This window comes from Eretmochelys imbricata, chromosome 3 (assembly GCF_965152235.1).
Source record: "Eretmochelys imbricata isolate rEreImb1 chromosome 3, rEreImb1.hap1, whole genome shotgun sequence".
Taxonomy (NCBI): domain Eukaryota; kingdom Metazoa; phylum Chordata; order Testudines; family Cheloniidae; genus Eretmochelys; species Eretmochelys imbricata.
Window position 1 is genome coordinate 177747235 of NC_135574.1, and position 15186 is coordinate 177762420.

The 15186-nt window shown below is 42.8% G+C and overlaps 1 protein-coding gene across 1 annotated transcript in view; it reads right to left on the reverse strand.

Moving 5' to 3' along the window:
• Positions 1-11245: 11245 nt before the first annotated feature.
• CIMIP6 (ciliary microtubule inner protein 6) overlaps positions 11246-15186 on the reverse strand; it is a 41172-nt gene continuing 37231 nt past the window's right edge. Inside the window, exons 5-6 of the mRNA XM_077811981.1 lie at positions 12496-12535; positions 11246-11293 (exon numbers count right to left, since the gene is read on the reverse strand). Coding sequence (XP_077668107.1) covers positions 12524-12535 — 12 coding nt within the window. The 3' untranslated portion in view covers positions 11246-11293; positions 12496-12523. The remainder of the gene's footprint in view (positions 11294-12495; positions 12536-15186) is intronic.

Consider the following 15186-nt stretch of genomic DNA (forward strand, 5'->3'; position numbering starts at 1 on the left):
AGATTTAAAAAAAAAAAGATTTAATCATAAGGATTAAGCATCAAAATAACTTTCCAGCTTAAAGGTTACAAGCAAAACAAAAGCACCTGGGGGTAGCACAGAGGAGTCCACAAGCCTTACAGAAATAAAAAGAGATAAACCTAATCGTGTCTTCCTAGACATTTCCTGATCTACTTACATATCTGTGGTTTCAAATGAGTGGTTCCTGGGTATGATTTGATCATTTTTCATACCTGGCACAAGTTTCTTACAGCATTGCTGCTCTGGGTCTCCTCTCTGGAGAGAACAACCACAGACAGACTAAAGGGGAGTCTTGTTTCAATTTTAAAAAGTTCTAGCCTTTCCATTAGCTCTTTTGGCCAGGTGCCCACTCACTTCCCTTTACCTATGCATGCAGTCTGACTTTTTAACCCTTTACAGGTAAAGCGAGAATAGCTACCAAGAGGGATTTTCTAGCTACTGGCTGTCTGGGTGTCCATAAAAGGGAGCTCCCCCCACCCACTTCATTTATCACGCATGCTATAAGGGCAATTGGCCTACATGCATCAATTCTTGATCACAGCTTGCTTGGTTTCCTTACTGGAACAATCACCACATGCTTCCAGCCCATTGGCATCTCACCTTTTCCCCCTATATGCTATTGTACAATATTAGTACCACCCTCAGCCTCCCTTTGGCTAAGAGTTAAAGCATTTCAAAGCTTACACCACACTTGCCGGGAGCAGAATTTTTGCTCTTTATTATAGCTTTGTGAAGTTCCCTCATACCACAGTTTTCATTTAAAATAGTTTCCCCATCTTCCTCCCACCTCTCCAATATCTCAGTTTTCCTCACTGGATTTTCTTTTCCTCTCACAGATCTCTATACTCTGATTCTCATCATTATTAATTCTCAGACATTTCTGCCTGAGTTTCCACTTCTCTTACATTGAAGTATCTTTCTCCATGGCCTTCCACGATAAAACTCTTACGCCATATGTCATTCGTTTTCCTAGTCACCTATACACCTCCAATCTTCATTAATTCTTCCACAGTATTTTCTCCAGCTTTTTCTTTTTACCCTGTTTATAGTTCTTTGACCAACTGCCTTACTACTTTTATATTCCACTAAGTCCTCATTATTCATCATATTTTTTGCTTGCTTATATGCCTTATTCCTTTCTTTAGTTGCTATTTTACACACATATTCCATCATGGTACACATCTCCTATCTTTAGGATAAGTCAGTATCCTAGGTATAGCTAGACTTGCCGCCTTTATAATTCACTTTGTAATATTACTACAGAACTCCTCAGTGCCCTCATTTACATATTCCAAACTTTTTGTTTGTGCAGAGTTCCCAAACAGCTTTTTTTAGATCCCAGGTAGGGAGACAGTGTCTTCAATATTACCCTTTGCTTGACATAATGAGCATTGGGAAGTGTCCTTTCCTTTTCCCTCCTCTTTAGAGATTTCCCAGCTACATTTGCTTGCTATTCCCAGGTCTAGACAGGAGAAACTTCCATCAGCTGCATTAAACCTGGTAGGTGCTCCATCATTCAGAATTACTAAGTTATTTTTATCAAGGAATTGTTCTGGACATTTTCCATTATTATTAATTTTCCTACCACCCCACAATCCGTTATGGTTGTTTAGATCTCCACATATTATATGCCGGCTTGTGATACCTGCAATTATCTCTTTCAGTTCCTTGGACACTAGTTTTCTGCATGGATTGTACATGTTATATATTCTTAGTTACATAGAATTATTTTGTATTGGCATCTCAATAGTATTATACTCAATATTAAACCTTTTCATCTCTACTTCAAAATAATTTAAATTCTCCTTAATGAAAATACACCCCTTCCTACTTCTCTATCCAGCCTATATCCACCAGGGACTCTATAGTCTAGATTTCCTACCCGCCATGTCTCTTGAATGCATATGTCAGGATTAGTTTTCATAAACAATATTTTAATTTGATTCCTGCCCATGAGCTATCAGGCTGTGCGCATTCCAACCAAAAATTGTCACCACTATTCAATTAACCATCTTTGTTTCAATTAACTTTCTTTGTTTAAGAAAGCATGGAATCATTCTACTGCTAGGCTGGTAACATGTAAGTACTTTTCAGCTGCTGTAATTGTAATTTTCTTTTTTCTGTCTGAGATGTGCATTTTATTGCTTCAATCATAAATGCTATTAACCTCTTTCTCCATAAATGGTATGTCATCTCTGTTATCACCCATATCACTCATAACATCCTTTCCTTTATTCTGTTATTTCTTTTTGCGCTTCCTTTCTTCCTCCTTTTTAATTTGATGTCCCCTAACAGCATCTGCATATGTTATTAGTGATTTTAGGGGTTCTTTTGTATTTCCCTAGCCTGCTTTGCTAAGGTACATTCCCCCATATGCTGAACTATGTTTCCCTCCCCTGTTGCTACACTTTAATGTTGCCTCTTCCACACAGTTGTCATAGGAATGCTGTCTGCCACACTTCCTGCACCTCATTTTCCCCTTTATATCTGTAGCATCTCAAAGTGGGATGAAGATAAAGTTTATCCAGCAAATGTGGTACCTTATTGTCATCCTGATTGGCACACACTCTCCTTTATATGTGACTCCAACTGATGTTGAGGGCTTTCTTTCACCTCCTCTCCAGCTGGCTAGCCACTTAGCATAAGTCACCTTATCACCTATTTCTTGCTTTATTTCACCTGAGTCATTTCAGGCAGGACACTATAATCTACTCCTCTTGTTTCTGTCAGAAATTTGGGCAGCTGAGAGCTTACCTTCAGTTTTCCTAGAACCTTAAGTCATAAGTAGTTTCCCCATTTGTTCTTGGTTTGTACATTCAACTAATAAATTGCCACCTTGCAATTTCCTAGCTCTTTCTACATCACTAGCACATTTTCTGACCCACTCTGCTACTCCCCAGGGATTAATATCCCCCATCTTCATATCTTTTGCCAGTGATTTCACAATTATAAAGTTTTCTCCACTGCTCATTCCTGTCCTCCTACTTGCTGCTCCTTCTTCTGAGTCAAGCAGATCCACCGTTTTCTTTTTCCTAACCTGTAACCAGTCTTTCTGCCATCCCTATCAACATTTTCTAAACTAGCTTCAGTATCATCCATTAAATCTGCCATCACTATTTCTCTTCCCTCCTAGTTCTGTAGACCAGCAGCCTCCTCCTACATCTTCAGCCAGGTGCCTTCTTGTTCCCTGAAGGCTCCTTTTATACAGGGAACACCTGATTCCTCTCAGGTGGGGCTCATCTTGTAATCAGGGTTGGCTTAGCCCCCTGGCTCTGCAGCCGACAGGGCAAGCTACCCTGTTACAATCAACTCCCAAACTTCCTTGTTTCTCCAGGGGCCCTAGAACAACAGCCCTGGGAGTCCAAAGTAGACCCTCTGTGCCTATTGGCTGAGGACCTCAAGGTCCAGGCAAGATAGGATCTTCTCCCATTATTTTAACACTTTGTTCAAAAAACCTGTTTCCTTAATGGATCCTACTGCCAGTCTCGCTCTCCAGAACAGACAGTTCATGCACTCCCTCTGGGGTGAGGAGAGTGTTTTTCCTTCTGCAAAAGGAAGTGCAATGACCCTTCCCTCTCCTTGTGGAGGTGGGGAGTGTATATAAACCCCAGCACAGGCATGTTTCCCATATCACTGTGCTTTCAAACACAGGTACGGATAGGAATAACAGCCATTCCCTGAACATTTGGGTGATATAATCCCACATATGCGAATGTCTGCAGAGTCAGAATAAAAAGGGGCACAAATGTGCTCAGATTCAAACAGCTGTTTGAACAAACACTCATATACCAAATGTGCTTTATATGGAGTATTTGACCAAGTGCGAGCATTTGGTTTTTTGCTAATAAACAAAATGGAAACTTCTTTTATAGAAGCTGCAAAAAACCACTGGACCGGTTTGTCTATTGTGATCAACAGTTCTCCATAATTCTTTAAAATTATTATACAGGGTGCTTCAAACATGTACCTTTTTCTTTACTTTGGTGAACAGTGCATGAGCCAGGGATGTCGAAAGGAAAATAAAAAGTGAAGCTGCTTTATGTTCTGCAATAGGATTTACAATGTCATTCAGACTTAATTAACTGACTCGTTATTTTTCTTCATTACCAAGAAAGCATAATAGTGATCCAAGGACATCTGCTAAAACTCCTCAGTGCAAAGGAGGAATACAGCAGTATGTGTGTATGAAGCAAAACTGGCATTTCATGGGGATTTTTCTACACTGTTAATCATAGCAAAGGCCTGATCAAAACAGTGATTTACATTATACAGTCTCCAAAGCAATTCCACAACTGGCCCAAGTCTCCCATTTCTACCAACATCTTGATTAGACACAGTGATCCTTGATTGACTGTAGCAGCATGAACACCCCTTCATTCTTGCTGCTGTCTTTGCAAATCTCATAATCTATAATTGCATATGCTCCAGACTCATTCACGTCACTCGTAGTGCTGCACACTGATTGACCAATTAGTGACCTAAGCTCTTTCTGTAACCTAGGAGATCAGAAGGCAGCATTTTTAGAAGATTCAGAGACATTTATTAACCCATTGGCTCTATTTAACAACTCTAAAATATCAGCAGATTTGCAGCATAACCAGAGAAAGCTAGGTATGTATCTTGCACAATCTTTCTCTGTACTACTAATGTTGCCCCTGTTACCATAGTATCTGAGTGCCTTACAACCATGGATAAATTTATCCTCACGACAACGTGTGAGCGAGGGAAGTGTTATCCCTGTTTTGCAGATGGTTTGCTGAGGCACAGATAAATTAAATGACTGGCCCAAGGTCACACAGGAAGGCTGCTGCTCAGGGCCAGGTGTTAAAACCAAATTTTTTGAGTCCCTGTTGAGTGCGTTACCCAGAAGGCTATCCTTCCTCTCTGCAAAAAGGATTGGTTCAACCAGACTTTAGGTTAAATCAAAATTTCCACAAACTATTCCTCTCCAATGGTCAGAGAGGTCAATGAACCCAGGGTAACTTATTGTGGCGGTGTCAGGGCATCCTGACTTCACTACATTAATATGTAATACTAATAAATCATGTAAGAAAAGACTATTGACAATTTCAGTTGTGTAAATTTGTACGCATATAGTGTATAACTGTGTGAAGCACTCAGAGGTTTCCAAACAGTATTATATAAATCCATTATAACAGTGAATGATTTAATCAATTAATTATATTTAGTTAATTAAAATTCCTGTTTATTTCTGTAATTCTGTATGGCTGGAGCTATGCTGACAATGGGTTAAAAAAAGCAAACACTACATCTGTAGTAAAAATGGTGATACGCTTGTTTCCTAATTAAAAACTTCAGCTGAGCAAAATGTTATACCGCACAGGGCCATTACTTTATATTACTGTCCATACTCTTCTGTTTTCCTAGTTCACCACAAGCCTTTCTTAGATAAACATAGTGCTAGATTCCAAACCCTGCCCTAGCAGGGTCTGCTATGTGCAGGGAGGGGAAGGAGAGGTTCAGCCAAGGGGACGCAAAGGGTTGCTGGGCTTACGCTGAAGGAAGCAGGTTTTGTCCATGCTGAGATGTTTATAGATAACTTGCCAGTGGAGGCAACATGCTGTATCTGCACATCCTCTGGCTATGCTACCTACTGGTCATTTGTCAGGCTTTGCTGGGCCCCCTGAAAGCTCCTGGTGGAGGCTGCCTTGCACCAACAGAAGCTTCCTCCAGTGGCTTCTGCTGGTGGAAAGCCCAAAGTGAAGCAAGGTTGAATGCAGACAAGGATTTGTGAACCAGAGGCCAGGGTGCTAAGGGCTCCTGTTATCCTGAGAAGACAACAATACTATGGTGCTACAAGGTAGAGTTGTTCTGTGCAAGAGAAAAGAGAAGCCTTACTTTCTTGGATTTTTTTCTTCATTGTATTTGAAAATAGCTATTAAAATATGATGCTATTTTGATTACAGTGTTCTTAGAAAACAGGCAAACCACCCTGTCCCACAGATTGTTTAACTGTAATTACTGCTTAGTGACTTCAGTGGATGGGAACTGATTTAGTAATTTATTATTATTCCCCACTTGTGGCCACAATGTGCGTCCAACAGTAGTGAAGGCATAGTCCCTGCCTGTAAAAGCTTCCTGAACTGCGGACTGCAATCTCCAAGGCCATCAGTCTGACATTTCGAGAGAGTGCACCATACACAGCATATTTAAAACACCAATGACTGGACACTTCAGAAGCTCACGGACTTTTGCTTAGAGCCCAAGACTTCCTTTCCACCCACAGTGACCTATAGCATCTGCAGTGAGTCACTTTAATCCCACCTGCATATTTCACTGGGCATGGTCAGGAAGCCTAGTGATCTTCACTCCAGGGAGGAAGGTCTCTCTATGGCAATGTGGCAGCAGATTATACCTGAAGAGAGCCTTGAAGGATAAGATATGAATTTATAAATCTTTGAAGATAAGACTAGGGGCTTAAGTCTAGCTTCTCATTGAAGTAAGACTGTCCTAGATTTCTATAGGAGCAGAGTGATTGAGTCCTTATTGTTAATCACTGAGTGGGGAAGAAACTCCAGTGGTAAGAAATCCTCATCGCTAGGAAGATGCTGTTTTGGGGGTTTTTTTTAAAGTCCTCTTCCTGAAGAATGGGGCTGATGTTTTGGAGAATATCTTGTTTGGGTCCAGGCAGAAGTGGAAACAATCTAAAATGTGTATGTTTCATATCTGAAATTAAATCATCCCATAAAGTGCTTGCCAATGAACTGGCTAGTGTGTGTGTGTGTGTCCCACTGCCCTCGATTGGATGGAATTAGAATGGCTCAACTATGTGCCCTAGGCCCTGTGAAGGTTCTCCTTCAGTCAAGAGGTTCTCCTTTTGGAGCCAGAGGACCTGCATATTATGATCACCCCTGCTGCAGTGAAGATCAACATGACCATGATATACAAAATAAAAAAATACCATGAAGTCTTATGTGGCCACAGATTTGTTCCTGTAGCCAAATTCTTAATGGTATTTCAAAGGCCAGGGAGTTTCACTTGCATCTTTAGTGAAAGTGAAGTCAAAATCATAGGCAATGATTGATGTTGACCTCAACTGGGTCTCCTGTTAAGCATTTACTCTTACAGCTCCGTGGGGAACAGCATCCAAGTGCCTGATCATAAATCATTTCCATTTGATTGCCATGCAAAACCCTTGGCTAAATACCAAAGTAGGCAGATTCCAGTCTTTGGTGGGCCCATGCTCCTTTATTCTGCCATTTTGGGCACTCTGGGGGACATCTCACTTCCTCCTCCATGGACACAGAGGGGACCTGAGCTGCAGAACCAGTGTGGTCCCATTGTTCAAGGGAGGGACTGGATGTGGGGTAGAGGAAGGGGAGAGGATAGGGGAATGTGCTGGATAAGGATGAACCAGGGGAGGGAGATCCACTGCCAAGTATATCTTCATGTTCACTGGAGAAGCCTCCCTGAAACAGGAGGTTGGGGAGTTCCATCTCATCCAGCACATGGCCCAGCTACTCAGGCTGGATGCTGGGCTTTTGCTTTCAGCCTCAGTGTTTATTTAACAAAATAGGCATGCCCTGCTGTTTATAAAATTCAAGGTGATGAATTAATTCGTCATGAGCATGTATATATACTCCTCCTTATAATAAGCCACGTCACGTACTCATGCTCATATTTTACTCTGACATACATAGGAGCCCTAGCCAAATGCTCCTATATTATACCCCTGTGGGGAAGTGGACAAATTATTTGCGTTTTCAGCTCAAGCACACAGGAATAGAAATGTCTAGGAAGTGTTGGGTTTTTGTTGGGTTTTCTTTAAGTAACCTCAGGGAAAAGATTGCAAATTTGGACCTTTATTTTTAGAGATTAGATTTTGTTCCATAAGGTATAATTTATTTCAATAACGCTAACAAACCCAGACAACACATGAATAAACTTTTGAAGGTGACTTATCTGTCTGCACAATAAAACTCCTGAATAGGATACAAAACAGGATCAAACAGAGTGACTTCACTCATAACTGACATGGTTATGTCAGCCAATTAGTTAGACAGGACTAAACCATGTGTCTCAGGCCAAATTTATTCACCTCAGCTTAATATTCATTGTTGATCATGGCGAGAAGCTATGATCCTGAGAGACACTTTCTGGGCATTTATGCGCATTACTAGTACTCTGCAGAGGGAGAAATTAAGTTCTGAGGAGTTTTTGGCAGAGAAGGAAATGAAAAGAATAATGAGACACTTTTCTTATCCAGCAGTTATTCAGAGGTTCACTCACCCATGGGATACATATTGTTTGAATTGCCTGTGTTGTACCTTGCTAGTTAACTAATATTTTTATTGACTCTTATAGCTCTTTTGTATTGAGCAATCCTTCTAATGATTTCTAGCATTATTTATGCTTTGTATGAGGACAGTACCTAGCAGGTCCAGCTGAGATCAGAGCTTCATTGTATTAGACAAACCCATAATAATCTCTCCCTGCTGCAGAGCTCTTACAGATGGCCCAGACAAAGGGTGGGAAGGAAAAAGGAAGCACAGAGAGGTGAAGGTGAAGGTCAAACAGCAGGTCAGTACCAGTGCTAGGCATAGAGCCTAGCGCACTTGAGCTCTGGTCCAGTTCCCTGAACTCTAGACTGCACTGCCTCAAAGATTCTGAGATTAAAGTATATTTGCTTTATTTTTTTAGTAAATCAATAAAGATTAAAAATAATATGGCTTCTGCTTGTACTAGCCCCAATCTTCAACAATGATGCAACAGGTTTCTGATTGAGGGGGAAATATCCTGGTACATTCTGCATTAGGGTAAATAAATGTGGTTTAACAGAAGCCAAATGTATTAAGCAGGATTTGGAGAGGATTTGGACTAAATGAAACTATTTTCTTGGATGGGGGTAGCTCTAATACATTAATTAATCCATTTAAATATATTTCCAGTACTCTACATTAGAAGGTCCCAAACTTTTTCCACAGTCAAGACCACAGCTTAATAGAGAGGATGTCTCATGGATTTTCCCCCTCCTATTCATGACGACACAAACCTCTTCCCTTCCTGTTCACAACAGCAGCAATTACAGACATTGGAAAGATATATTAGGAATCTCCATGGATCATTGTTTCAGGACCATCATTCCGCACCAAAAAACCATCCCTACAGGGCTATATTCTTAATTCAAAGATTGGAGTTTTAGCCTGACTGCCCCCTTACTATAAATGGAAACTACATCTCTGCGTTGACCTCAGACAACATTCCTCAGGGTTTTCCCTATACTCTAACCATTCACTACACAATGAAGCTAACGTGAGATCAGATGAAAACCACAATCCTGAGGCGTGATCAGAACATGTGATACTGTTATAGGACCTGGGCCAAGCCCCACTAAAGTAAATGGGAGCCTCTCCATGGACTTTAATGGGAATTGGAGCTAGCTCATAATTAAAGATCTACTGAAAAAGATTCATTACAGAATATTTTGACTTCTACTCCAAAGTGTCTTCTGTTCATACTAATAACTGAGGTTTTATTAAAAATTTTTACCATCCATCACCCAATGCACACCGACAACACCACTCCATATGTTACGAAATAAAAGGGTACTGCAGCTTAAGTGAGCAAGTAAAATGACTACCAGATGTAACTCTTGGATACTGACATCACGGGCTGCTTCATAGCTCTTCGTAAGTGACCATGCTTAGGGAGAGAGGTAAAGCATTACATGCTCCATATGAGTAACGGCTGGTCTTGCTTGGCCCAAAGCAGTAGTTTTGCAAAACAAAGCCTGGGGCAGGGTACCATTCACATAGCTGCTGATTAGCTTGATCAACTTACCATTCTTGGTAATAAGCCATGAGTTTATGGATTTCACCTGTTTTGGCATTTGTTTTAGGGAAGGAGAGACATCTGCCATCACCGTGAATGACTTCTCAGTTGAGTTCAGAAGAATAGACTTTAAGCTGTTCAGTGATATTCTGGTCTATTGAGATTTGTAGTTTTGATTAAAATGGGAAATCTCTGAGATATAGTAGTTTAAGAAAATATGTTTAATCTCATACACTCTGTTAAACATTAACAAGGCACTGAGATGGTTTGATATTTTTCTTATCTGGTGCAGGGATGAGCTTACAGCCTGAGGTGGTATTTCAGTTTCCATAGCTCATCCATTCCTCCACCTCCCTGCTGAAAATGCCAACAAGAGCAATGCTCTTAATGTGTGGATGCTCGTCCATCAGGAACTAGATGGACCCATTTACGTTTCACAGAGATGTAAACAGCTTTCAGATGGCAATACTCCTCTAGCTATCATCCTAAGCAACATCTGAACCAGAGATGTACAAGTGAAAGGCTCTATATCCCTGTATCATCCAGTCCCCCTCAACACTCTTCTAGAAACTGAACATTAAAAAAGCGTTCGACCCCTACCCCCGCAAAATTCAAAACCTGGTTGATAACTGCCTCCTTTTACCTTCTGGGGGTGGAGGAGGAGGAAAGAAAGCAAGTGAGCCTACAGAACCACCACTGAGTTTTCCAGTGAATGTTCATGGCAGCCAGACACTTAAAAAAGCCATAGCCAAGTCCCCATCTCCCCATTTTGTGGCTGGACCATACTTACTGCTAGCCAAATTCTCTGCAGATTCATGCAGTCTTCCACCAACCAAACCAAGGCACAGGGCTCTGGCTGCTAGAACTCCGCCCTGGGAGAGGTTGGTGTCAGTGCACTGTCCTTCTAGCTGGGTCCTGCAGGCTGTAAGTGCAAACCTAACAGTGAGTGATGATATCAGGGATGGAAGTCTGACCAGTGACTAGGGGCTGTACTCATACAGTGCAGCAACACTGTAGCTCCACTAACAGGGCCACTGAACACATCACTTGCCTTCCCCCTAAGGGTTAATCTCTCCAGAGAACAGCAGACCCACCTGGCACTGGGAAGTGGAATTTGCACCTTTCTGCACCAGGAAGAGTGAATCCACCTGCATCCCCAGCGGTCTATTGAAGAAGCTTCTGCTGGGACTCAGGCAGGGAGAAGTGTGGAGGCAGTAACTGGACCCCAAAATAGTCATTGATTCTCTTATATCCAATATTTTTAAAAAATCTCCAGAGAATCCTAGCAGGTAACAACATCACACTTTACCTGACACAAGGAGATTTATTTAATTGCATAAACGAGCAGCCCCTCGTGAGGTAATATCTTTTATTGGACCAACTTCTGTTGGTGAAAGAGACAAGCTTGTCTCTCGAATATCCTGGGACCAACACAGCTACAAGAACTCTGCAAACAGACCCTTAAGGCAACAGCAGAGACCTGGAAAACACAAAATTACAGACTAGTACAGTTAAAGTTGGAGTCATGAGCTGACACTTGCTCATTTGTTTTTTGTTCTCTCTTGCTAAAGCAGCATGAGTCAAGGCCAGACTCAGTCTAATGCTGCCTTTCTGTTTGAGCCATAGAAAGGTGGGGATGTAAATGCTGCCTGATTCCTCCCATGAGTCAATCCTGTTCCCCATCCCAGATGCAGCCTTTCCTGCTAATGTAAGGGGTAATTTGCACCCTCCACTACACCAGCATGGGTGATTCAATTAATTCAAGCTTGAGCTGTTGACCTGTGAGAACATTGTGGCTCCTTTTGTCTTCTTACTGCTGCCTGGAAGAATTTTTAGTTCACAGATCAGTGACCCAGATAGATTGTAACAAGAGCTTCTATGGTAATTCCTCATGGTAGAGCTCCTTACAATGCCTCCAAAAGTCACTGCACATATTGGAGACTCAAGTGCAGATTCTGGGCAGCAGCACTAGGAACTTCTGTGGTTTAGTATTCATTGTGCGTATCTCCCAACATGTCAGTATGTACTATAAAGGATTCTCTTCATATTTTGGAGTCTTTGGCTCCTCATGAAGCATCTGATTGTTTTAAAAAAAATCTAATATCAAACCTTGCTTTGCATAGGCATTTATTAACTACATAACATGCGGCCAAATCACTTCCATATACACCCCATGCTGAAACTCCTGGGAGAGTGCTAAGGGGGCAGAAAGCTCCATGGGGATCCCTTGGAAGAGTTCCTTGTTGTATCATTATGGCCTGGGATTTCCCCACTCACCCACCTTGAATGAGTCAGGAGGCCTAGTCTCAAAACAGGAGGAATGAACAGATCACTACAAAATTGCAGAGAGCCTAAGACACTGGAGCCATGGCTGGTGCAGTGCAGCTATCCTAATAGGGATCCCTCCTAGCTGTGGTTAACCTGGGTCCCCCACTGCAAAGGGGGCTCCATGGAATAGCTACAAGGCTGTATTACTTTTTCTCATGAAGCTGCACAGATGGGGGTGGGGGGTAGGTTGCTAGTATGTCAGCAATATGAGATCAGTGAAAAATGTAGCAACCTCATTGGTAAGCACCTGTTCAGAGGGGATTGACATCACAGACATGTCATAATGGCATTATGGCTTCCATTTTTATTATTTCTCCTTCTTAGCAGCACAGCCATCTCAAGAACATCACCCACCTGCTTCACTCTTACACTTGTTCCTCATTCAGTGCAGAGCCTGTTTCAGTTGGGAGCAAAGGAGGAAAAGAAAACCTATTAGAGGTAATGCTAAAGAAGATGACAATCAATAACATAGGAAGTGTTTCATGTACTGCATACTGGTTAATACTATCAAAGGACTCCATGGTTGTAAAATCAAAAGGTTTCTAAATTAAGAGAACTATTTACAAAGCTACTGCAGTGACATTCCAGCCATTTGCACACAGACTGACTGCAAACTCTTCCTTCCTACAAGCTGTGCTCCTACCTCCAAGTTTCATACAAGTTGCTACAGTAAAAGAACCAAGAAATGACAGCGTCAAAGTGAGCATCTGACAGTGTCAAAAGCAGACAGATTAATGAGAAGTATGAAACAGAGAGCCTTAGAGTTATGAAGGAAGGTGGCCTTAGTGAGTTTGTGAGCGCAGTTTCAGTGGCAGAGATATGGTGGAATCCAGAGTGCAGTGGATCTAGGAAGGAGTTGAAGGAGAGGAAATCGGAGCCCTGAGCATAGCCAGCCCATTCAAAGAACTCGGAGATAAAGGGGAAAAATGTCATGGGACAATAAAGAAGGGAGGCACGGGGTCAAGTGAGGATTTCTTCAGGATACAGAAAACAGCCTACTTGGATTCAGAAGGGTGGGAACCAGAGAGAGTGACTGAATGAGATGGGGAGGGTGGAAGGGAGACTAGGAGCTGGAAGAGGATGAGAGAGTTGACAAGGTGAGATGCTTGTTGTGGGTACAAACATGGAGACCTCAATGTAGAACACAGGTTTAGATGAGGGATCAATCCAGAGAGAGAGAGAAAGAACTGTAACAAAAGAATGGCTCCCATCAGCAAATCTTAGAACACCTGTGAGTGAGTCTGACTTGCTTTTATGCCATGGAGTCAAGGAAAAAAAATTCGATAGTTCACAAATCTTAGCCCATACACCAAAACTTTTGTGTTGATTGTTATGCAATCTTGTCTTACATCGTCCAACTGCTGTATCTTAAGTCTGATTCCCACCTTGGGGAGACATACATACACTAGCTCCACTCAAGCTAATGTGCTAAAAATAGCAGTATGACTGTGGTGGCCAGGGCAGCAGTTGAGGCTAGCCCCCCGAGTACGTACCCAAGGGATCGGATGGGATTGTACTTGGGTGGCTAGTCCAAGCTACCACCTATCAGTCATGACCATGCTGCAATTTTTAGCATGCTTGGTCAAGCAGAGCTAGCATGTCTGTTTACCCAGGCTGGGAATCACACCTCCCAGCTGTGTTGTAGATGTACTCTTGGATAGTAACTTCTTGGGGCAGGGACTGTCTTTTTGTTCTGTGTTTGTTCGGTGCCTACCATGTGACTTGGACTTCTAGGTGATACAGTAATACAAATAATAATTTGGGGGAATGTTTAATTTAAGTTGTCATTCCAGTAGCTCTGCTCACGGATGTACAGAAGAGACTACATTAGAGAAGCGAGAGGACAGGCAGGAAGAGGAGGAAGATTTATCGCAGGTGCTTATTAACATTTTGGTTTTTTCTGTCCTGTGACAGGGAGGTTTCAGCTAGTATCCAGTTTCATATGCTCGCTAGCTTGTAATACAGTTACTTTCAAACTTATATAATTTCAACAAACTGATTGTTCCTATAAATTAATTTCCTAGTTGCAGATCTGGTCTCACCACAGCTGGGTCACGAATGTCAGGGGTTTTTGGTCAAACACTATTTTAGCTATCATTTTATACAGGAGCAAATCCTACTCCCTCTGGTTCATTTGCATCAGGGGGCGGGGGGGGGGCAGGATTTAATGGAGGCTCTATAGGGGGTGTATGGCCTCGGCATGGTGTGCAGCTCTGCTCTTTGGAAGCTTCCTGAATACCAGCACACTGGGAAGGAGCAGGGTAGGAGGAGCCTACTTGAGATAGGGTGCATTAGAGCCAGGCCACAGGAGCCACTATTCCAGTGGCAGCCACTCTATTTGGGGAGTATTCCTTCCCTTTCACCTGCCACTGATCGCCTGAATTCGATCTCTGTGCTGGATGGGAGGATTTGGGCCTCACAGGAAGCATAAATAAAGCTGCATGTCTGTTATGGAGATCACAGAAAGTCACAGATTCGGACTTTCCATGACCTCAGTGACTTCTGCAGCGGCCGGTGCGGTCTCGCCAGCCCCTGGGGCGGGAGCAGCAGTTTGGGTGTGGGAGGGGGCTCAGGGCTAGGGGCAGGGAATTGGGGTGCAGCGCGGCACTTACCTCGTGGTGGGGGGCTCCCTAACTCCCACTGGCATGTCCCTGCAGCTGCTAGGCGGAGGGGCCAGGTGGCTCCATGTGCTGCCTGCACCCAACAAGTGCCTCCCCTGCAGCTCCCATTGGCTGCGGTTCCCAGCCAATGGGAGCTGCGGAGCTGGCGCTTGTGGTGGGAGCAGCGCAAGGAGCCCCCCCAGCCACCCCTCCCCCTAGGAGCTGCAGGGACACACGGAACTGGGTAGGGATCTGGGGCAAAAATTGGGGATTGGCCCTGCTTTGAGCAGGGGTTTGGACTAGATGACCTTCTGAGGTCCCTTCCAACTCTGATATTCTATGATTCTATAATTGATTCCATCCATGCAGGTTCCCCTTCTCTATCTCTGAGTGTACCAGCTCCAAAACCCTTCTCCCTCTTCCCAGAGAGAGACTGCTGTCTGCC